This window comes from Eleginops maclovinus, chromosome 22, assembly GCF_036324505.1.
Source record: "Eleginops maclovinus isolate JMC-PN-2008 ecotype Puerto Natales chromosome 22, JC_Emac_rtc_rv5, whole genome shotgun sequence".
Taxonomy (NCBI): domain Eukaryota; kingdom Metazoa; phylum Chordata; class Actinopteri; order Perciformes; family Eleginopidae; genus Eleginops; species Eleginops maclovinus.
In genome coordinates, this window is record NC_086370.1 from 24,305,065 (window position 1) to 24,320,353 (window position 15,289).

Here is a 15,289-nt window from a genome sequence, read left to right on the forward strand (position 1 = left end):
CACACACACACACACCCTGCTCCCAGCTACTGACCAGTGTGTTATCTTTATTACAATAATACAGGCAACATATTTCAGGGACAAATAAATAGTTGTTATAAAAGAAAATCAACAACAGTTTGAAGATAAATCATTATTGATTATTCATATTGTTATTGTGAATTCAATCTGAATAAATAAAACATACGATCTTTTTAAAATTTGAATATATTTATATAATATATTACAATCAGTTTAATGGCAGGTCTTCACTGACCCCCACCCCCCGAGTGTCAGCAGGGGGCGCTGTTGGGACATTTATCACAGTTCACCTTCACTGTTGATAACAGCATCTAAACAACAACAACAAGAACAATAACTGCTTTTGTTGAACCAGTTATTTTATGTAATGTTTATGAGTTTATATTGTTGTTGATATTTATAAATTGATGACAGCTGTTTATTGTTTAAACTTCATTAGAGATCTCACTTTAATATTAAAACTGCTTTTATTATTGTATTATTATTATTCCTTTAATAGTATTGTTTATTAGTCAACAGATTGTAGTTAATAGTATTGTTTATTAGTCAACAGATTGTAGTTAATATTATTGTTTATTAGTCAACAGATTGTAGTTAATATTATTGTTTATTAGTCAACAGATTGTAGTTAATAGTATTGTTTATGAGTCAACAGATTGTAGTTAATAGTATTGTTTATTAGTCAACAGATTGTAGTTAATATTATTGTTTATTAGTCAACAGATTGTAGTTAATATTATTGTTTATTAGTCAACAGATTGTAGTTAATATTATTGTTTATTAGTCAATAGATTGTAGTTAATATTATTGTTTATTAGTCAACAGATTGTAGTTAATAGTATTGTTTATTAGTCAACAGATTGTAGTTAATATTATTGTTTATTAGTCAACAGATTGTAGTTAATATTATTGTTTATTAGTCAACAGATTGTAGTTAATAGTATTGTTTATTAGTCAACAGATTGTAGTTAATATTATTGTTTATTAGTCAACAGATTGTAGTTAATAGTATTGTTTATTAGTCAACAGATTGTAGTTAATATTATTGTTTATTAGTCAACAGATTGTAGTTAATATTATTGTTTATTAGTCAACAGATTGTAGTTAATAGTATTGTTTATTAGTCAACAGATTGTAGTTAATATTATTGTTTATTAGTCAACAGATTGTAGTTAATAGTATTGTTTATTAGTCAACAGATTGTAGTTAATATTATTGTTTATTAGTCAACAGATTGTAGTTTTTTAAAAATTAAAAGGGGATTAACAATTTTTTTTGTCCAGGATGAGCACAACAATCTGACAAAAAAAGAACTATAAAAATGGCTAGATAAACAAAATAATAATTAATTATCTTTAAATAGTGTCACACATTGTGTGTGTGTGTGTGTGTGTGCCTCAGTTCTGTCTGCACACACACACACACACACCCTGCTCCCAGCTACTGACCAGTGTGTTATCTTTATTACAATAATACAGGCAACATATTTCAGGGACAAATAAATAGTTGTTATAAAAGAAAATCAACAACAGTTTGAAGATAAATCATTATTGATTATTCATATGTTATTGTGAATTCAATCTGAATAAATAAAACATACGATCTTTTTAAATTTGAATATATTTATATAATATATTACAATCAGTTTAATGGCAGGTCTTCACTGACCCCCACCCCCCGAGTGTCAGCAGGGGCGCTGTTGGGACATTTATCACAGTTCACCTTCACTGTTGATAACAGCATCTAAACAACAACAACAAGAACAATAACTGCTTTTGTTGAACCAGTTATTTTATGTAATGTTTATGAGTTTATATTGTTGTTGATATTTATAAATTGATGACAGCTGTTTATTGTTTAAACTTCATTAGAGATCTCACTTTAATATTAAAACTGCTTTTATTATTGTATTATTATTATTCCTTTAATAGTATTGTTTATTAGTCAACAGATTGTAGTTAATATTATTGTTTATTAGTCAACAGATTGTAGTTAATATTATTGTTTATTAGTCAACAGATTGTAGTTAATATTATTGTTTATTAGTCAACAGATTGTAGTTAATAGTATTGTTTATTAGTCAACAGATTGTAGTTAATATTATTGTTTATTAGTCAACAGATTGTAGTTAATATTATTGTTTATTAGTCAACAGATTGTAGTTAATAGTATTGTTTATTAGTCAACAGATTGTAGTTAATATTATTGTTTATTAGTCAACAGATTGTAGTTAATAGTATTGTTTATTAGTCAACAGATTGTAGTTAATATTATTGTTTATTAGTCAACAGATTGTAGTTAATATTATTGTTTATTAGTCAACAGATTGTAGTTAATAGTATTGTTTATTAGTCAACAGATTGTAGTTAATATTATTGTTTATTAGTCAACAGATTGTAGTTAATAGTATTGTTTATTAGTCAACAGATTGTAGTTAATATTATTGTTTATTAGTCAACAGATTGTAGTTAATAGTATTGTTTATTAGTCAACAGATTGTAGTTAATATTATTGTTTATTAGTCAATAGAGCTCCTCCTTGCTTTTCTAAGAAGTGTGACGTCAGCACGCAGAACGTGAGAGGGGGGTGAAGGTGGCGGATTGGGATTCCTGAGGATTACCCGTCATGCCCCGCGGGTAAAGATGGCGACAGCAGAGCAACGGAGAAGTTAGAGACCAGAAACCAGAAGCTCCTTTCTCTCTGATCCCCCTCTTTCTCCCCTTTCCTCTCTCCTCCTGTCGACTAAAGGAGACTAGAGTCCGGCCACAGACACAGCCTCCAGCCGCTGCCCTCCTGTTCTCCGGGTACAGATCCTCCGTTAAAACCGGGCCGAGGACCGGCTATCCGGTAAGGCCAGAGAGAGAGAGAGAGAGAGAGAGAGAGAGAGAGAGAGAGAGAGAGAGAGAGAGAGAGAGAGAGAGAGAGAGAGAGAGAGAGAGAGAGAGAGAGAGAGAGAGAGAGAGAGAGAGAGAGAGAGAGAGAGAGAGAGAGAGAGAGAGAGAGAGAGAGAGAGAGAGAGAGAGAGAGAGAGAGAGAGAGAGAGAGAGAGAGAGAGAGAGAGAGAGAGAGAGAGAGAGAGGAGAGAGAGAGAGAGAGAGAGAGAGAGAGAGAGAGAGAGAGAGAGAGACTTTGTTTGTTTGTTTGTTTGTTTGTCTGTCTTTGTGTGTGTGTGTGTGTCACTTCCTGTCAGCTTATGTGTCTGAGCTGCTTTAAAGACCACCAGTCCGTTCAGTAGGGTCTTAATGATCAGCTGCTGGTCTTAGCTTGGAGATATGTTCCTCTCATGCCTCCTGAACTGAGGTCTGGACTGAGGTCTGACAGGAGCTGAACTGAGGTCTGAACTGAGGTCTGACAGAAGCTGAAGTGAGGTCTGACAGAAGCTGAAGTGAGGTCTGATAGGAGCTGAACTGAGGTCTGATAGGAGCTGAACTGAGGTCCAACAGGAGCTGAACTGAGGTTTAAGCTGAGGTCTGAACTGAGGTCTGAACTGAGGTCAGACAGGAGCTGAACTGAGGTCTAACAGGAGCTGAACTGAGGCCTGAACTGAAGTTTGACAGGAGCTGAACTGAGGTCTGAACTGAGGTCTGACAGGAGCTGAACTGAGGTCTGAGAGGAGCTAAACTGAGGTCTGAACTGACAGGTGCTAAACTGAGGTCTGATAGGAGTGGAACTGAGGTCTGACAGGAGCTGAACTGAGGTCTGACAGGAGCTAAACTGAGGTCTGAACTGACAGGACCTGAACTGAGGTCTGACAGGAGTGGAACTGAGGTCTGAACTGAGGTCTGACAGGAACTGAACTGAGGTCTGACAGGAGCTGAACTGAGGTCTGACAGAAGCTGAACTGAGGTCTGACAGGAACTGAACTGAGGTCTGACAGGAGTGGAACTGAGGTCTGAACTGAGTCTGACAGGAACTGAACTGAGGTCTGACAGGAGTGGAACTGAGGTCTGAACTGAGGTCTGACAGGAGCTGGACTGAGGTCTGACAGGAGCTGAACTGAGGTCTGACAGGAGCTGAACTGAGGTCTGACAGGAGCTGGACTGAGGTCTGACAGGAGCTGGACTGAGGTCTGACAGGAGCTGAACTGAGGTCTGAACTGAGGTCTGACAGGAGCTGAACTGAGGTCTGACAGGAGCTGGACTGAGGTCTGACAGGAGCTGAACTGAGGTCTGAACTGAGGTCTGAGAGGAGCTGAACTGAGGTCTGAGAGGAGCTGAACTGAGGTCTGACAGGAGCTGAACTGAGGTCTGAGAGGAGCTGAACTGAGGTCTGACAGAAGCTGAACTGAGGTCTGACAGGAGCTGAACTGAGGTCTGACAGAAGCTGAACTGAGGTCTGACAGGAGCTGAACTGAGGTCTGAACTGAGGTCTGACAGGAGCTGAACTGAGGTCTGAACTGAGGTCTAACAGGAGCTAAACTGAGGTCTGAACTGAGGTCTGACAGGAGCTGAACTGAGTTCTGAACTGAGGTCTGACAGGAGCTGAACTGAGGTCTGAACTGACAGGAGCTGAACTGAGGTCTGAACTGAGGTCTGACAGGAGCTGAACTGAGGTCTGACAGGAGCTAAACTGAGGCCTGAGGTCTCTCACTGCTTCATGTGTTCCCTCACAGCTTCACATGTTCTCTCACTGCTTCATGTGTTCCCTGACTGCTTCATGTGTTCCCTGACTGCTGCATGTGATTCCTGACTGCTTCATGTGTTCCCTGACTACTTCATGTGTTCCCTGACTACTTTATGTGTTCCCTGACTGCTTCATGTGTTCCCTGACAGCTTTGTGTGTTCCCTGACTGCTTCATGTGTTCCCTGACTGCTTCATGTGTTCCCTAACAGCTTCATGTGTTCCCTCACAGCTTTGTGTTCCCTAACAGCTTCAAGTGTTCCCTGACTGCTTCATGTGTTCCCTGACTGCTTCATGTGTTCCCTGACTGCTTCATGTGTTCCCTGACTGCTTCATGTGTTCCCTCACAGCTTCACATGTTCTCTCACTGCTTCATGTGTTCCCTGAATGCTGCATGTGATTCCTGACTGCTTCATGTGTTCCCTGACTGCTTCATGTGTTCCCTGACTGCTTCATGTGTTCCCTCACAGCTTTGTGTTCCCTAACAGCTTCAAGTGTTCCCTGACTGCTTCATGTGTTCCCTGACTGCTTCATGTGTTCCCTCACAGCTTTGTGTTCCCTAACAGCTTCAAGTGTTCCCTGACTGCTTCAAGTGTTCCCTGACTGCTTCATGTGTTCCCTAACAGCTTCATGTGTTCCCTGACTGCTTCATGTGTTCCCTGACAGCTTTGTGTTCCTTCACAGCTTCATGCATTCCCTCACAGCTTCACATGTTCTCTCACTGCTTCATGTGTTCCCTGACTGCTTCATGTGTTCCCTTACTGCTTCATGTGTTCCCTGACTGCTTCATGTGTTCCCTGACTGCTTCATGTGTTCCCTGACTGCTTCATGTGTTCCCTGACTGCTTCATGTGTTCCCTAACAGCTTCATGTGTTCCCTGACTGCTTCATGTGTTTTCCATAACAGCTTCATGTGTTCCTGGCTGCTTCAAGTGTTCCCTGACTGCTTCATGTGTTCCCTAACAGCTTCATGTGTTCCCTGGCTGCTTCAAGTGTTCCCTGACTGCTTCATGTGTTCCCTAACAGCTTCATGTGTTCCCTCACAGCTTTGTGTTCCCTGACTGCTTCATGTGTTCCCCTCTACTGCTTCATGTGTTCCCCTGACTGCTTCATGTGTTCCCTGACTGCTTCATGTGTTCCCTGACTGCTTCATGTGTTCCCTGACTGCTTCATGTGTTCCTCACAGCTTTGTGTTCCCTGACTGCTTCATGTGTTCCCTCACTGCTTCATGTGTTCCCTGACTGCTTCATGTGTTCCCTGACTGCTTCATGTGTTCCCTGACTGCTTAATGTGTTCCCTGACTGCTTCATGTGTTCCCTCACTGCTTCATGTGTTCCCAACATTATACCACATGGAGCTGCTCTGTTGCTAGGAGACAGCAGGATGTCAGCTGACAAAGGAATCAGAGATATTAAGTAATTAATTAAAGTTTGTGCATTTAGTTTGCTCTTCATAAACAAAGGTGTGTGTGTGTGGGGGGGGGGGGATTACAGAGGGGTTTATCCCAGAGGTTATCCCCGTTAGGATTTAATGCCGTTTAGTACTACTGGTACTACTACTGGTACTACTACTGGTACTACTACTGGTACTAGTAGTACCACTACTAGTACCAGTAGTAGTACCAGTAGTAGTACCGTTTAGTACTACTGGTACTAGTAGTACCACTACTAGTACCAGTAGTACTAAACGGCATTAAATCCTAACGGGAAAAATCAATAATTATGAAATAAAGTGAAAGAATTTCTTTAAACCACTGCAGGTTCCTCTGAGAGGATGAGGAGCTCCTGCTGACACACAGGTACACTCACACACACTCACATGCGTACACACACACACACACACACACACACACACGTGTTTGTGTGTGGTACACTGTTCACACTGGTTATGGTCGTTAATAACTCTGAATGATTGACAGCTGAACGTTAATAAACTCTCAGATTATCCGGAATATTCCATGATAAAAGTCTTCGATATTCTCAGGAATGAAAGTGGTTCAGTTTAGGAGAACACGTTAGCACATTAGCTTCTGTTAGCTCTGCCCTGTGCTAATGCTGACATGCTAGCACTAACCCCATTCAGATCAATAGAGCTGCACTTCCTGTTCTGGAAACTAATTCAGGTCGATGAGACGCCCGAGGCGTACACTCACACTCACACTCACACACACACACACACACACACACACACACACACACACACACACACACACACTCACACTGACACTCACACTCACACTCACACTCACCCTCTCTCTCTCTGGTCAGTCGTGGCGAGGCATTGAGGGGGGAGGATGGTGGATGTGTGGCTGCTCTTCTGACTCTTGTTTTGCTGCAGGACGACAACAGGAAGTTCATGATGACGAGCGCCCCCCCGGCCAGGAAGCCGTACCGTAAGGCGCCCCCGCAGCACCGCGAGATGCGCCACACCCTGCCCACCCCCCCACCTGCGCTGCAGCCCGACATCTCCCAGGTAAACCTACACTCCCCCCCTCCCCCCCCACAGCGCTTCCCCCCGCCGCCTCTCTCTGACAGCGACGCCTCCAGCCTGGAGCTATGCACCCCCCCCGCCGCCCTTCTGCAGCCGCCGCAGCCGAACGCGATGCGTCTCCACAAGTTCTCACCGTGTCGCCGCATGCACCCCCCCAGTATCCCGCAGTCCCCCCGCAGCCCTGAGGCTCGCGCCCCCTCCACACAGCACCCCACTGCCGAAGAGCATCCTGAAGCAGCCGGGTGACATCAGGAAGGCCAAGTCCGTGGAGCTGCTGGACGGAAGGGGGGGGGCTCTCCACCGGCCCTCCCTCTCCATGCACCGATCCTCCCTCCCCTCCGAGCACCAGCGGCAGCGGCGCTCCTCCCACCCCCCCCACAGCTCAGAGCGCAGGGTTCAGCTCCTGCAGGAGAAGCTGAGGTTCTCCAGCTTCCTGGATGAGATCACCTGCAGTGTGCTAAGCCCCGCCCACCTGGAGCTGCTGGGCAGGGCGTCGCCCAGCCCAAGAGGAAGCCCCGCCCCCCACAGAGGAAGCACCGCCCAACAGAGAGGAAGTCCAGTGCCCCAGCGCAGCCGCCGCACCCCCAACAGGAAGCAGGAGGGGGGGGCAGACCGAATGCAGCGCCAACACAGTGACATCACAGGGAGGGCGGGGTCTAAACAGGAAGTGCTGAGGGGGAACAGAGCACGAAATATGGAGGACACACACAAACACACACTTCCTGTTTCTGATCAGCCAGACATCAAGGTGGGTGAGAGGTGGGGGGGTGACTCTTGTGAGAACGGCTCATTGGTGCAGGATCTTAACCTCACAGATCACAGATTACCCATCATGCCCTGCTGTTAGAGCAATAGTCAGTTGAGTTCCCTCAAGCCCCACCCCCTCTCTCTGTCAGTCAGATGAATGGAGGGGAGATGCTCCCTGATAATTGGGCTATAGCAGGTTCATACTGGGTGGGTTCTGACCCTCTGTCTACAGTCTCTCCCCCAGTGTGAAGTCTTGTTGGGACCAGTGACGTCCCGGACTGACAGGAAGTTGTAGGACCGCCATTTGGCCCCTAGTAATATTTGGCCCAGTGTCCGGTCACTTCCTGGGGGGATGGGGGGACACACTTTAATCAGTCGGCTCTCAGAACTGACGTTACAGCTGTTAGAGTTAATGCGATCTGATTGGCTCTCAGCTGCTAAATCATCGATTTAACTGACCATCCATCAGCTGAGAGGAAACCCTGCTGCATTCTGGGAGAGGAAGGGTGTCATCGATACAGATATGTGTTGCATGGATGTTCACTGACCTCAGGTCATGTGACGAGTCATTTGGTCAGCAGCTGTTAGTCCAATCCTCTTGTTGTTGATGTGTTTATTGTTTTTATTATATTTACATATTATAAAATGTGTGTGTGTGTTTCAGGAGGCGTTGTCGGACTCAGAGCGCATCAGGTGAGACCCCCCCCCCCCATAGAAACTGTTTACCTTAATATTTATATCCAGTTCTGTGTCCCTGACCTCTGACCCCCCGTTACCCAGAATGCTGCAGCAGCAGAACGAGGACCTGCAGCGCCGCCTCTCCCTCTCCTCCCACAGGATGGAGGCCATGGAGGCGGAGTTTGACGGCAGCCGTCGCTACATGGAGGCGGAGCTCAGCCGCACCAGAGACGACCTGGACAAAATGAGGGACAAGTTCCGCAGGTAACTCCTCCTCTCCTTCTCCACCCCTCCCCTCCTCCTTTACTCCTCTCCTCCTCTCCTCCTCTCCTCCAGTCCTCCTTTCCTCCTCCCTTCAGAGCGTGCTCACTGACTCCTCCTCTCCTCCTCCTCCCTTCAGAGCGTGTTCACTGACTCCTCCTCCCCTCCTCCTCCCTTCAGAGCGTGTTCACTGACTCCTCCTCTCCTCCTCCCTCCAGAGCATGCTCACTGACTCCTTCTCTCCTCCTCCCCTCCTCCTCCCTTCAGAGCGTGCTCACTGACTCCTCCTCCTCCCTTCAGAGCGTGCTCACTGACTCCTTCTCGCCTCCTCCCCTCCTCCCTTCGGAGCGTGCTCACTGACTCCTTCTCTCCTCCTCCTCCCCTCCTCCTCCCTTCAGAGCGTGCTCACTGACTCCTCCTCCCTTCAGAGTGTGCTCACTGACTCCTTCTGTCCTCCTCGTCCCTTCAGAGCGTGATCACTGACTCCTTCTCTCCTCCTCCTCCTCTCCTCCTCCCTTCAGAGCATGTTCACTGACTCCTCTTCCTCTCCTGCTCCTCCTATCTTCAAACCGTGCTCACTGACTACTTCTCTCCTCCTCATCCTCTCCTCCTCCCTTCAGAGCGTGCTCACCGATTCCTCCTCTCCTCCTCCTCCTCCCTTCAGAGCGTGCTCACTGACTCCTTCTCTCCTCCTCCCCACCTCCTCCCTTCAGAGTGTGCTCAGTGACTCCTTCTCTCCTCCTCCTCTCCTCCTCCCTTCAGAGTGTGCTCACTGACTCCTTCTCTACTCCTTCCCTCCTCCTCCCTTCAGAGTGTGCTCACTGACTCCTCCTCCTCCTCCTCCCTTCAGAGCGTGCTCACTGACTCCTTCTCTCCTCCTCCTCTCCTCCTCCCCTCCTCCTCCCTTCAGAGTGTGCTCACTGACTCCTTCTCTCCTCCTCCTCTCCTCCTCCCCTCCTCCTCCCTTCAGAGTGTGCTCACTGACTCCTTCTCTCCTCCTCCTCTCCTCCTCCCTTCACAGCATGCTCACTGACTCCTCTTCCTTTCCTGCTCCTCCTCCCTTCAGAGCATGCTCACTGACTCCTCCTCCTTTCCTGCTCCTCCTCCCTTCAGAGTGTGCTCACTGACTCCTTCTCTCCTCCTTCTTCTCCTCTCTTCCTCCCTTCAGAGCGTGCTCACTGACTCCTCCTCCTCTCCTGCTCCTCCTCCCTTCAGAGCGTGCTCACTGACTCCTCCTCTCCTCCTCCCCTCCTCCTCCCTTCAGAGCGTGCTCACTGACTCCTTCTCTCCTCCTCCCCTCCTCCTCCCTTCAGAGTGTGCTCACTGACTCCTTCTCTCCTCCTCCTCTCTTCCTCCCTTCAGAGCGTGCTCACTGACTCCTTCTCTCTTCCTCCTCCTCCTCCTTCTCCTCTCCTTCTCCCTTCAGAGCGTGCTCACTGACTCCTTCTCTCCTCCTTTCCTCCTCCTCCCTTCACTGTGCTCACTGATTCCTTCTCTCCTCCTCCTCCTCTCCCCTTCAGAGTGTGCTCACTGACTCCTTCTCTCCTCCTTCTCTCCTCCTCCCTTCAGAGCTTGCTCACTGACTCCTTCTCTCCTCCTCCCCTCCTCCTCCCTTCAGAGCGTGCTCACTGACTCCTTCTCTCCTCCTCCCCTCCTCCTCCCTTCAGAGCGTGCTCACTGACTCCTTCTCCTCCTCCTCCTCTCCTCCTCCCTTCAGAGCGTGCTCATTGACTCCTTCTCCTCCTCCTCCTCTCCTCCTCCCTTCAGAGCGTGCTCACTGACTTCTTCTCTCCTCCTCCCCTCCTCCTCCCTTCAGAGCGTGCTCACTGACTCCTTCTCCTCCTCCTCTCCTCCTCCCTTCAGAGCGTGCTCACTGACTCCTTCTCTCCTCCTCCCTCCTCCTCCCTTCAGAGCGTGCTCACTGACTCCTTCTCCTCCTCCTCCTCTCCTCCTCCCTTCAGAGCGTGCTCACTGACTCCTTCTCCTCCTCCTCCTCTCCTCCTCTCTTCAGAGCGTGCTCACTGACTCCTTCTCTCCTCCTCCCCTCCTCCTCCCTTCAGAGCGTGCTCACTGACTCCTTCTCCTCCTCCTCCTCTCCTCCTCCCTTCAGAGCGTGCTCACTGACTCCTTCTCCTCCTCCTCTCCTCCTCCCTTCAGAGCATGCTCACTGACTCCTTCTCTCCTCCTCCCCTCCTCCTCCCTTCAGAGCGTGCTCACTGACTCCTTCTCCTCCTCCTCCTCCCTTCTGAGTGTGCTCACTGACTCCTTCTCTCCTCCTCCTCTCCTCCATCCTCCAGAGCGTGCTCACTGACTCCTTCTCTCCTCCTCCTCTCCTCCTCCTTTCAGAGCGTGCTCACTGACTCCTTCTCTCCTCCTCCTCTCCTCCTCCCTTCAGAGCGTGCTCACTGACTCCTCCTCCTCCTCCCTTCAGAGTGTGCTCACTGACTCCATCTCTCCTCCTCCTCCCTTCAGAGCGTGCTCACTGACTCCTCCTCCTCCTCCTCCTCCTCCCATCAGAGTGTGCTCACTGACTCCTTCTCTCCTCCTCCTCTCCTCCTCCTTTCAGAGCGTGCTCACTGACTCCTTCTCTCCTCCTCCTCTCCTCCTCCCTTCAGAGCGTGCTCACTGACTCCTCCTCCCTTCAGAGTGTGCTCACTGACTCCTTCTTTCCTCCTCCTCTCCTCCTCCCTTCAGAGCGTGCTCACTGACTCCTCCTCCTCCTCCCTTCAGAGCGTGCTCACTGACTCCTTCTCTCCTCCTCCTCTCCTCCTCCTTTCAGAGCGTGCTCACTGACTCCTTCTCTCCTCCTCCTCTCCTGCTCCTTTCAGAGCGTGCTCACTGACTCCTTCTCTCCTCCTCCTCTCCTCCTCCCTTCAGAGCGTGCTCACTGACTCCTCCTCCCTTCAGAGTGTGCTCACTGACTCCTTCTTTCCTCCTCCTCTCCTCCTCCCTTCAGAGCTTGCTCACTGACTCCTCCTCCCTTCAGAGTGTGCTCACTGACTCCTTCTCTCCTCCTCTTCCTCCTCCCTTCAGAGCGTGCTCACTGACTCCTCCTCCTCCTCCTCCCTTCAGAGTGTGCTCACTGACTCCTTCTCTCCTCCTCCTCTCCTCCTCCCCTCCTCCTCCCTTCAGAGTGTGCTCACTGACTCCTTCTCTCCTCCCCACCTCCTCCCTTCAGAGTGTGCTCAGTGACTCCTTCTCTCCTCCTCCTCTCCTCCTCCCTTCAGAGTGTGCTCACTGACTCCTTCTCTCCTCCTTCCTTCCTCCTCCCTTCAGAGTGTGCTCACTGACTCCTCCTCCTCCTCCTCCCTTCAGAGCGTGCTCACTGACTCCTTCTCTCCTCCTCCTCTCCTCCTCCCCTCCTCCTCCCTTCAGAGTGTGCTCACTGACTCCTTCTCTCCTCCTCCTCTCCTCCTCCCCTCCTCCTCCCTTCAGAGTGTGCTCACTGACTCCTTCTCTCCTCCTCCTCTCCTCCTCCCCTCCTCCTCCCTTCAGAGTGTGCTCACTGACTCCTTCTCTCCTCCTCCTCTCCTCCTCCCTTCAGAGTGTGCTCACTGACTCCTTCTCTCCTCCTCCCCTCCTCCTCCCTTCAGAGTGTGCTCAGTGACTCCTTCTCTCCTCCTCCTCTCCTCCTCCCTTCAGAGTGTGCTCACTGACTCCTCCTCTCCTCCTCCCCTCCTCCCTTCAGAGTGTGCTCACTGACTCCTCCTCCTCCTCCTCCCTTCAGATCGTGCTCACTGACTCCTCCTCTCCTCCTCTGCTCCTCCTCAGATTGCAGAACAGCTACACAGCGTCTCAGAGAGCCAATCAGGATCTGGAGGAGAAGCTCCACGCTCTGGTAACCCATCGTACTGCTGCATGTTGATAGGCGCCACAGGCAGCCGTGTTTCTGTAGTGGGCCCGGAGGGAGCAGCCCTGAGGGAGCAGCCCGGAGGGAGCAGCCCTGAGGGAGCAGCCCGGAGGGAGCAGCCCGGGTTCCCTCGACTGTAGGCAGTGTGATTTCTCCGGAGGCTTTGGGTGTGTAAAATAAGGTCTGTGGAAAGGAACCTGTTTGATAACGGTTCTGTCCAGCCGGGCCGTCTCCACGCGTCTACCCTACTTTTATACATTTGGAAGCATGACTCTGCAGGAGTACTGCAGGGCCGCAGGACTCCAGCCTCACGCCAACTTGAGACCCTTTCAGCGGACTTCCGTGCGCTGGCATATTTGAACCCAGCTTTTCGGCCACACTGAGTTTAACTACAGGACTTCAAGCAGAACAGGAGCAACTGAGCCCAGTGTTTGGGGGGCTCGGCGTAATGACGTACAGCGTGCTCAACAGCTCCTGTAGTCCTATTCAGGAACTTGTCAACAACCATCCTTTCTCAGACACGTGAACTCTTCACAAATCTCCAGTGGGGGGGGGGGGGGGGGGGTACACTGCGGATGTATTTAATGTCGTAGAACAGGGGTTTTCAACCGGTGGTCCGCGGACCCCTGGTGGTCCGCGGACCACCGGTTGAAAACCCCTGTCGTAGAACAAAACGTGGTCCGTCTCTTACAGTCAGCCACAGACCTTATTTCCAGCCATTATCCAAAATCTTACGGAGAAATCCCACCGACTCTGAGACGAGGGAACCGGGAGTCGTGAAATGCTGACTCACTTCCGGGTTTCAGGACTCGTTCCTGCGGCTCTATGACATCATACTTCCAGCAACTTCCTGTGTGTGATGTCGCTCTTTCTCTTCCTCTCACGCTGCTCTCACGGATCACTCATCTTCATCTTCATCCTCCTCTTCATCAGGCTGCCGTCAGCCAGACATGGGTCCATGCAGTTGGGTTTCATTCATCTTCCTCCTCTCCCCCCCCTCCCCCTCCTCCTCTTCAGTCCTCATGAACGTGATAATAATTATTAGTCTTGTGAGGTCTCGTTGCTTAAGCCCTTCCTCTTTTTATGTTAACTGAATGAAGTGCCAGCCCCGGCTGCTGATTGGCTGCCTGAGCTGTGATTGACAGCTGTCTATAATGTTTCATCTCAGCTACGGAAGGTGGAGAGGGACAAAAAGACGATGGACCAGGAGATCGTAGAGCTCACCAACAAGCTGCTGGACGCCAAGAACTCCATCGACCGCCTGGAGGAGCTCAACGTGAGTACAAGTACACACGGTACACGCGGTACACACGGTACACGCGGTACACACGGTACACGCGGTACACACGGTACACACGGTACACACGGTACACACGGTACAATCTGTAAACACGCGACGTGGCTACCTACGGGCTACCTGTACTCTGATTGGCTGACAGCCTCTCTTCTGTCTGTGTCTGCAGGAGCGCTACAGGCAGGACTGCAACCTGGCCGTCCAGCTGCTGAAATGCAACAAGTCGCACTTCAGGAACCACAAGTTTGCCGACGTGAGGAAGGAGGAGGGGGAGGGAGGGAGGGAGAGAATCAGAAACAGAAATACGCTCACTGTATAACACTGTGTGTGTGTGTGTGTGTGTGTGTGTGTGTGTGTGTTGCAGCTGCCCTATGAACTGCAGGACATGCTGAACAAACACATGAAGGGGCTCCCAGAGCACAGCCCCCCCACCGGCCCCCAGGACCCGGACTCCCTGAGCCTGACGGACGTGGTCCCCCCCTCGGTGATCGCCCGGGTCCTGGAGAAGCCGGAGCCCCTTCTGCTGAACTCGGCCCAGTCGAGCAGCTGCAGCCGTCCGGCCTCCGAGGACGTGTTCGTGCACGTGGACATGACGGGGGGGGGGCAGCAGAATGGATCGTGCGGCCGCAGTCTGGATGGGCAGTCGGGGGGGGGAAGAGGCGACGGGGGGGGGCTCCATGTATGGAGAAGCTGAACCCGTACCCCCCCCCGCCGCCCCCCCACCCGCTCTACCCGGGCAGGAAGGTGATCGAGTTCTCGTCCGACGACAAAGTGAAGATCCCCAAGAACTCCCCCCCTCCCCAACTGCACCTACGCCACCCGGCAGGCCATCTCGCTCAGCCTGGTGCAGCACGACGAGGGGCGAGCAAGCCCCGCCCACTCCTGCTCCTCGGGGGGCTGCGCCGCTCGCCCCCCTCCCAGAGAGACGCCACCAGCGAGCCGCTGAGCAGCCAGTCCAGCCCCTTCAGCAGCCCCCCCCAGGTAACCTCCCTGTTGATACTCTTTACTACAAGCCCCCCCCCCCCCCCCAGGTAACCTCCCTGTTGATACTCTTTACTACAGCCCCCCCCCCCCAGGTAACCTCCCTGTTGATACTCTTTACTACAGCCCCCCCCCCAGGTAACCTCCCTGTTGATACTCTTTACTACAGCCCCCCCCCCAAGGTAACCTCCCTGTTGATACTCTTTACTACAGCCCCCCCCCCCCCCCAGGTAACCTCCCTGTTGATACTCTTTACTACAGCCCCCCCCCCCCCCCAGGTAACCTCCCTGTTGATACTCTTTACTACAGCCCCCCCCCCAGGTCACCTCCCTGTTGATAGTCTTTATA

General features: G+C 50.4%; 1 protein-coding gene across 1 annotated transcript in view; it reads left to right on the plus strand.

The window, feature by feature from the left end:
• The first annotated feature begins 2,666 nt into the window (after positions 1-2,666).
• tjap1 (tight junction associated protein 1 (peripheral)) overlaps positions 2,667-15,289 on the plus strand; it is a 13,308-nt gene continuing 685 nt past the window's right edge. Inside the window, 12 exon segments of the mRNA XM_063874595.1 lie at positions 2,667-2,868; positions 6,978-7,112; positions 8,542-8,570; positions 8,658-8,819; positions 12,588-12,654; positions 13,835-13,942; positions 14,130-14,213; positions 14,325-14,625; positions 14,628-14,752; positions 14,754-14,862; positions 14,865-14,991; positions 15,155-15,171. Of these exon segments, the coding sequence (XP_063730665.1) occupies positions 6,996-7,112; positions 8,542-8,570; positions 8,658-8,819; positions 12,588-12,654; positions 13,835-13,942; positions 14,130-14,213; positions 14,325-14,625; positions 14,628-14,752; positions 14,754-14,862; positions 14,865-14,991; positions 15,155-15,171 (1,246 nt within the window). The 5' untranslated portion in view covers positions 2,667-2,868; positions 6,978-6,995.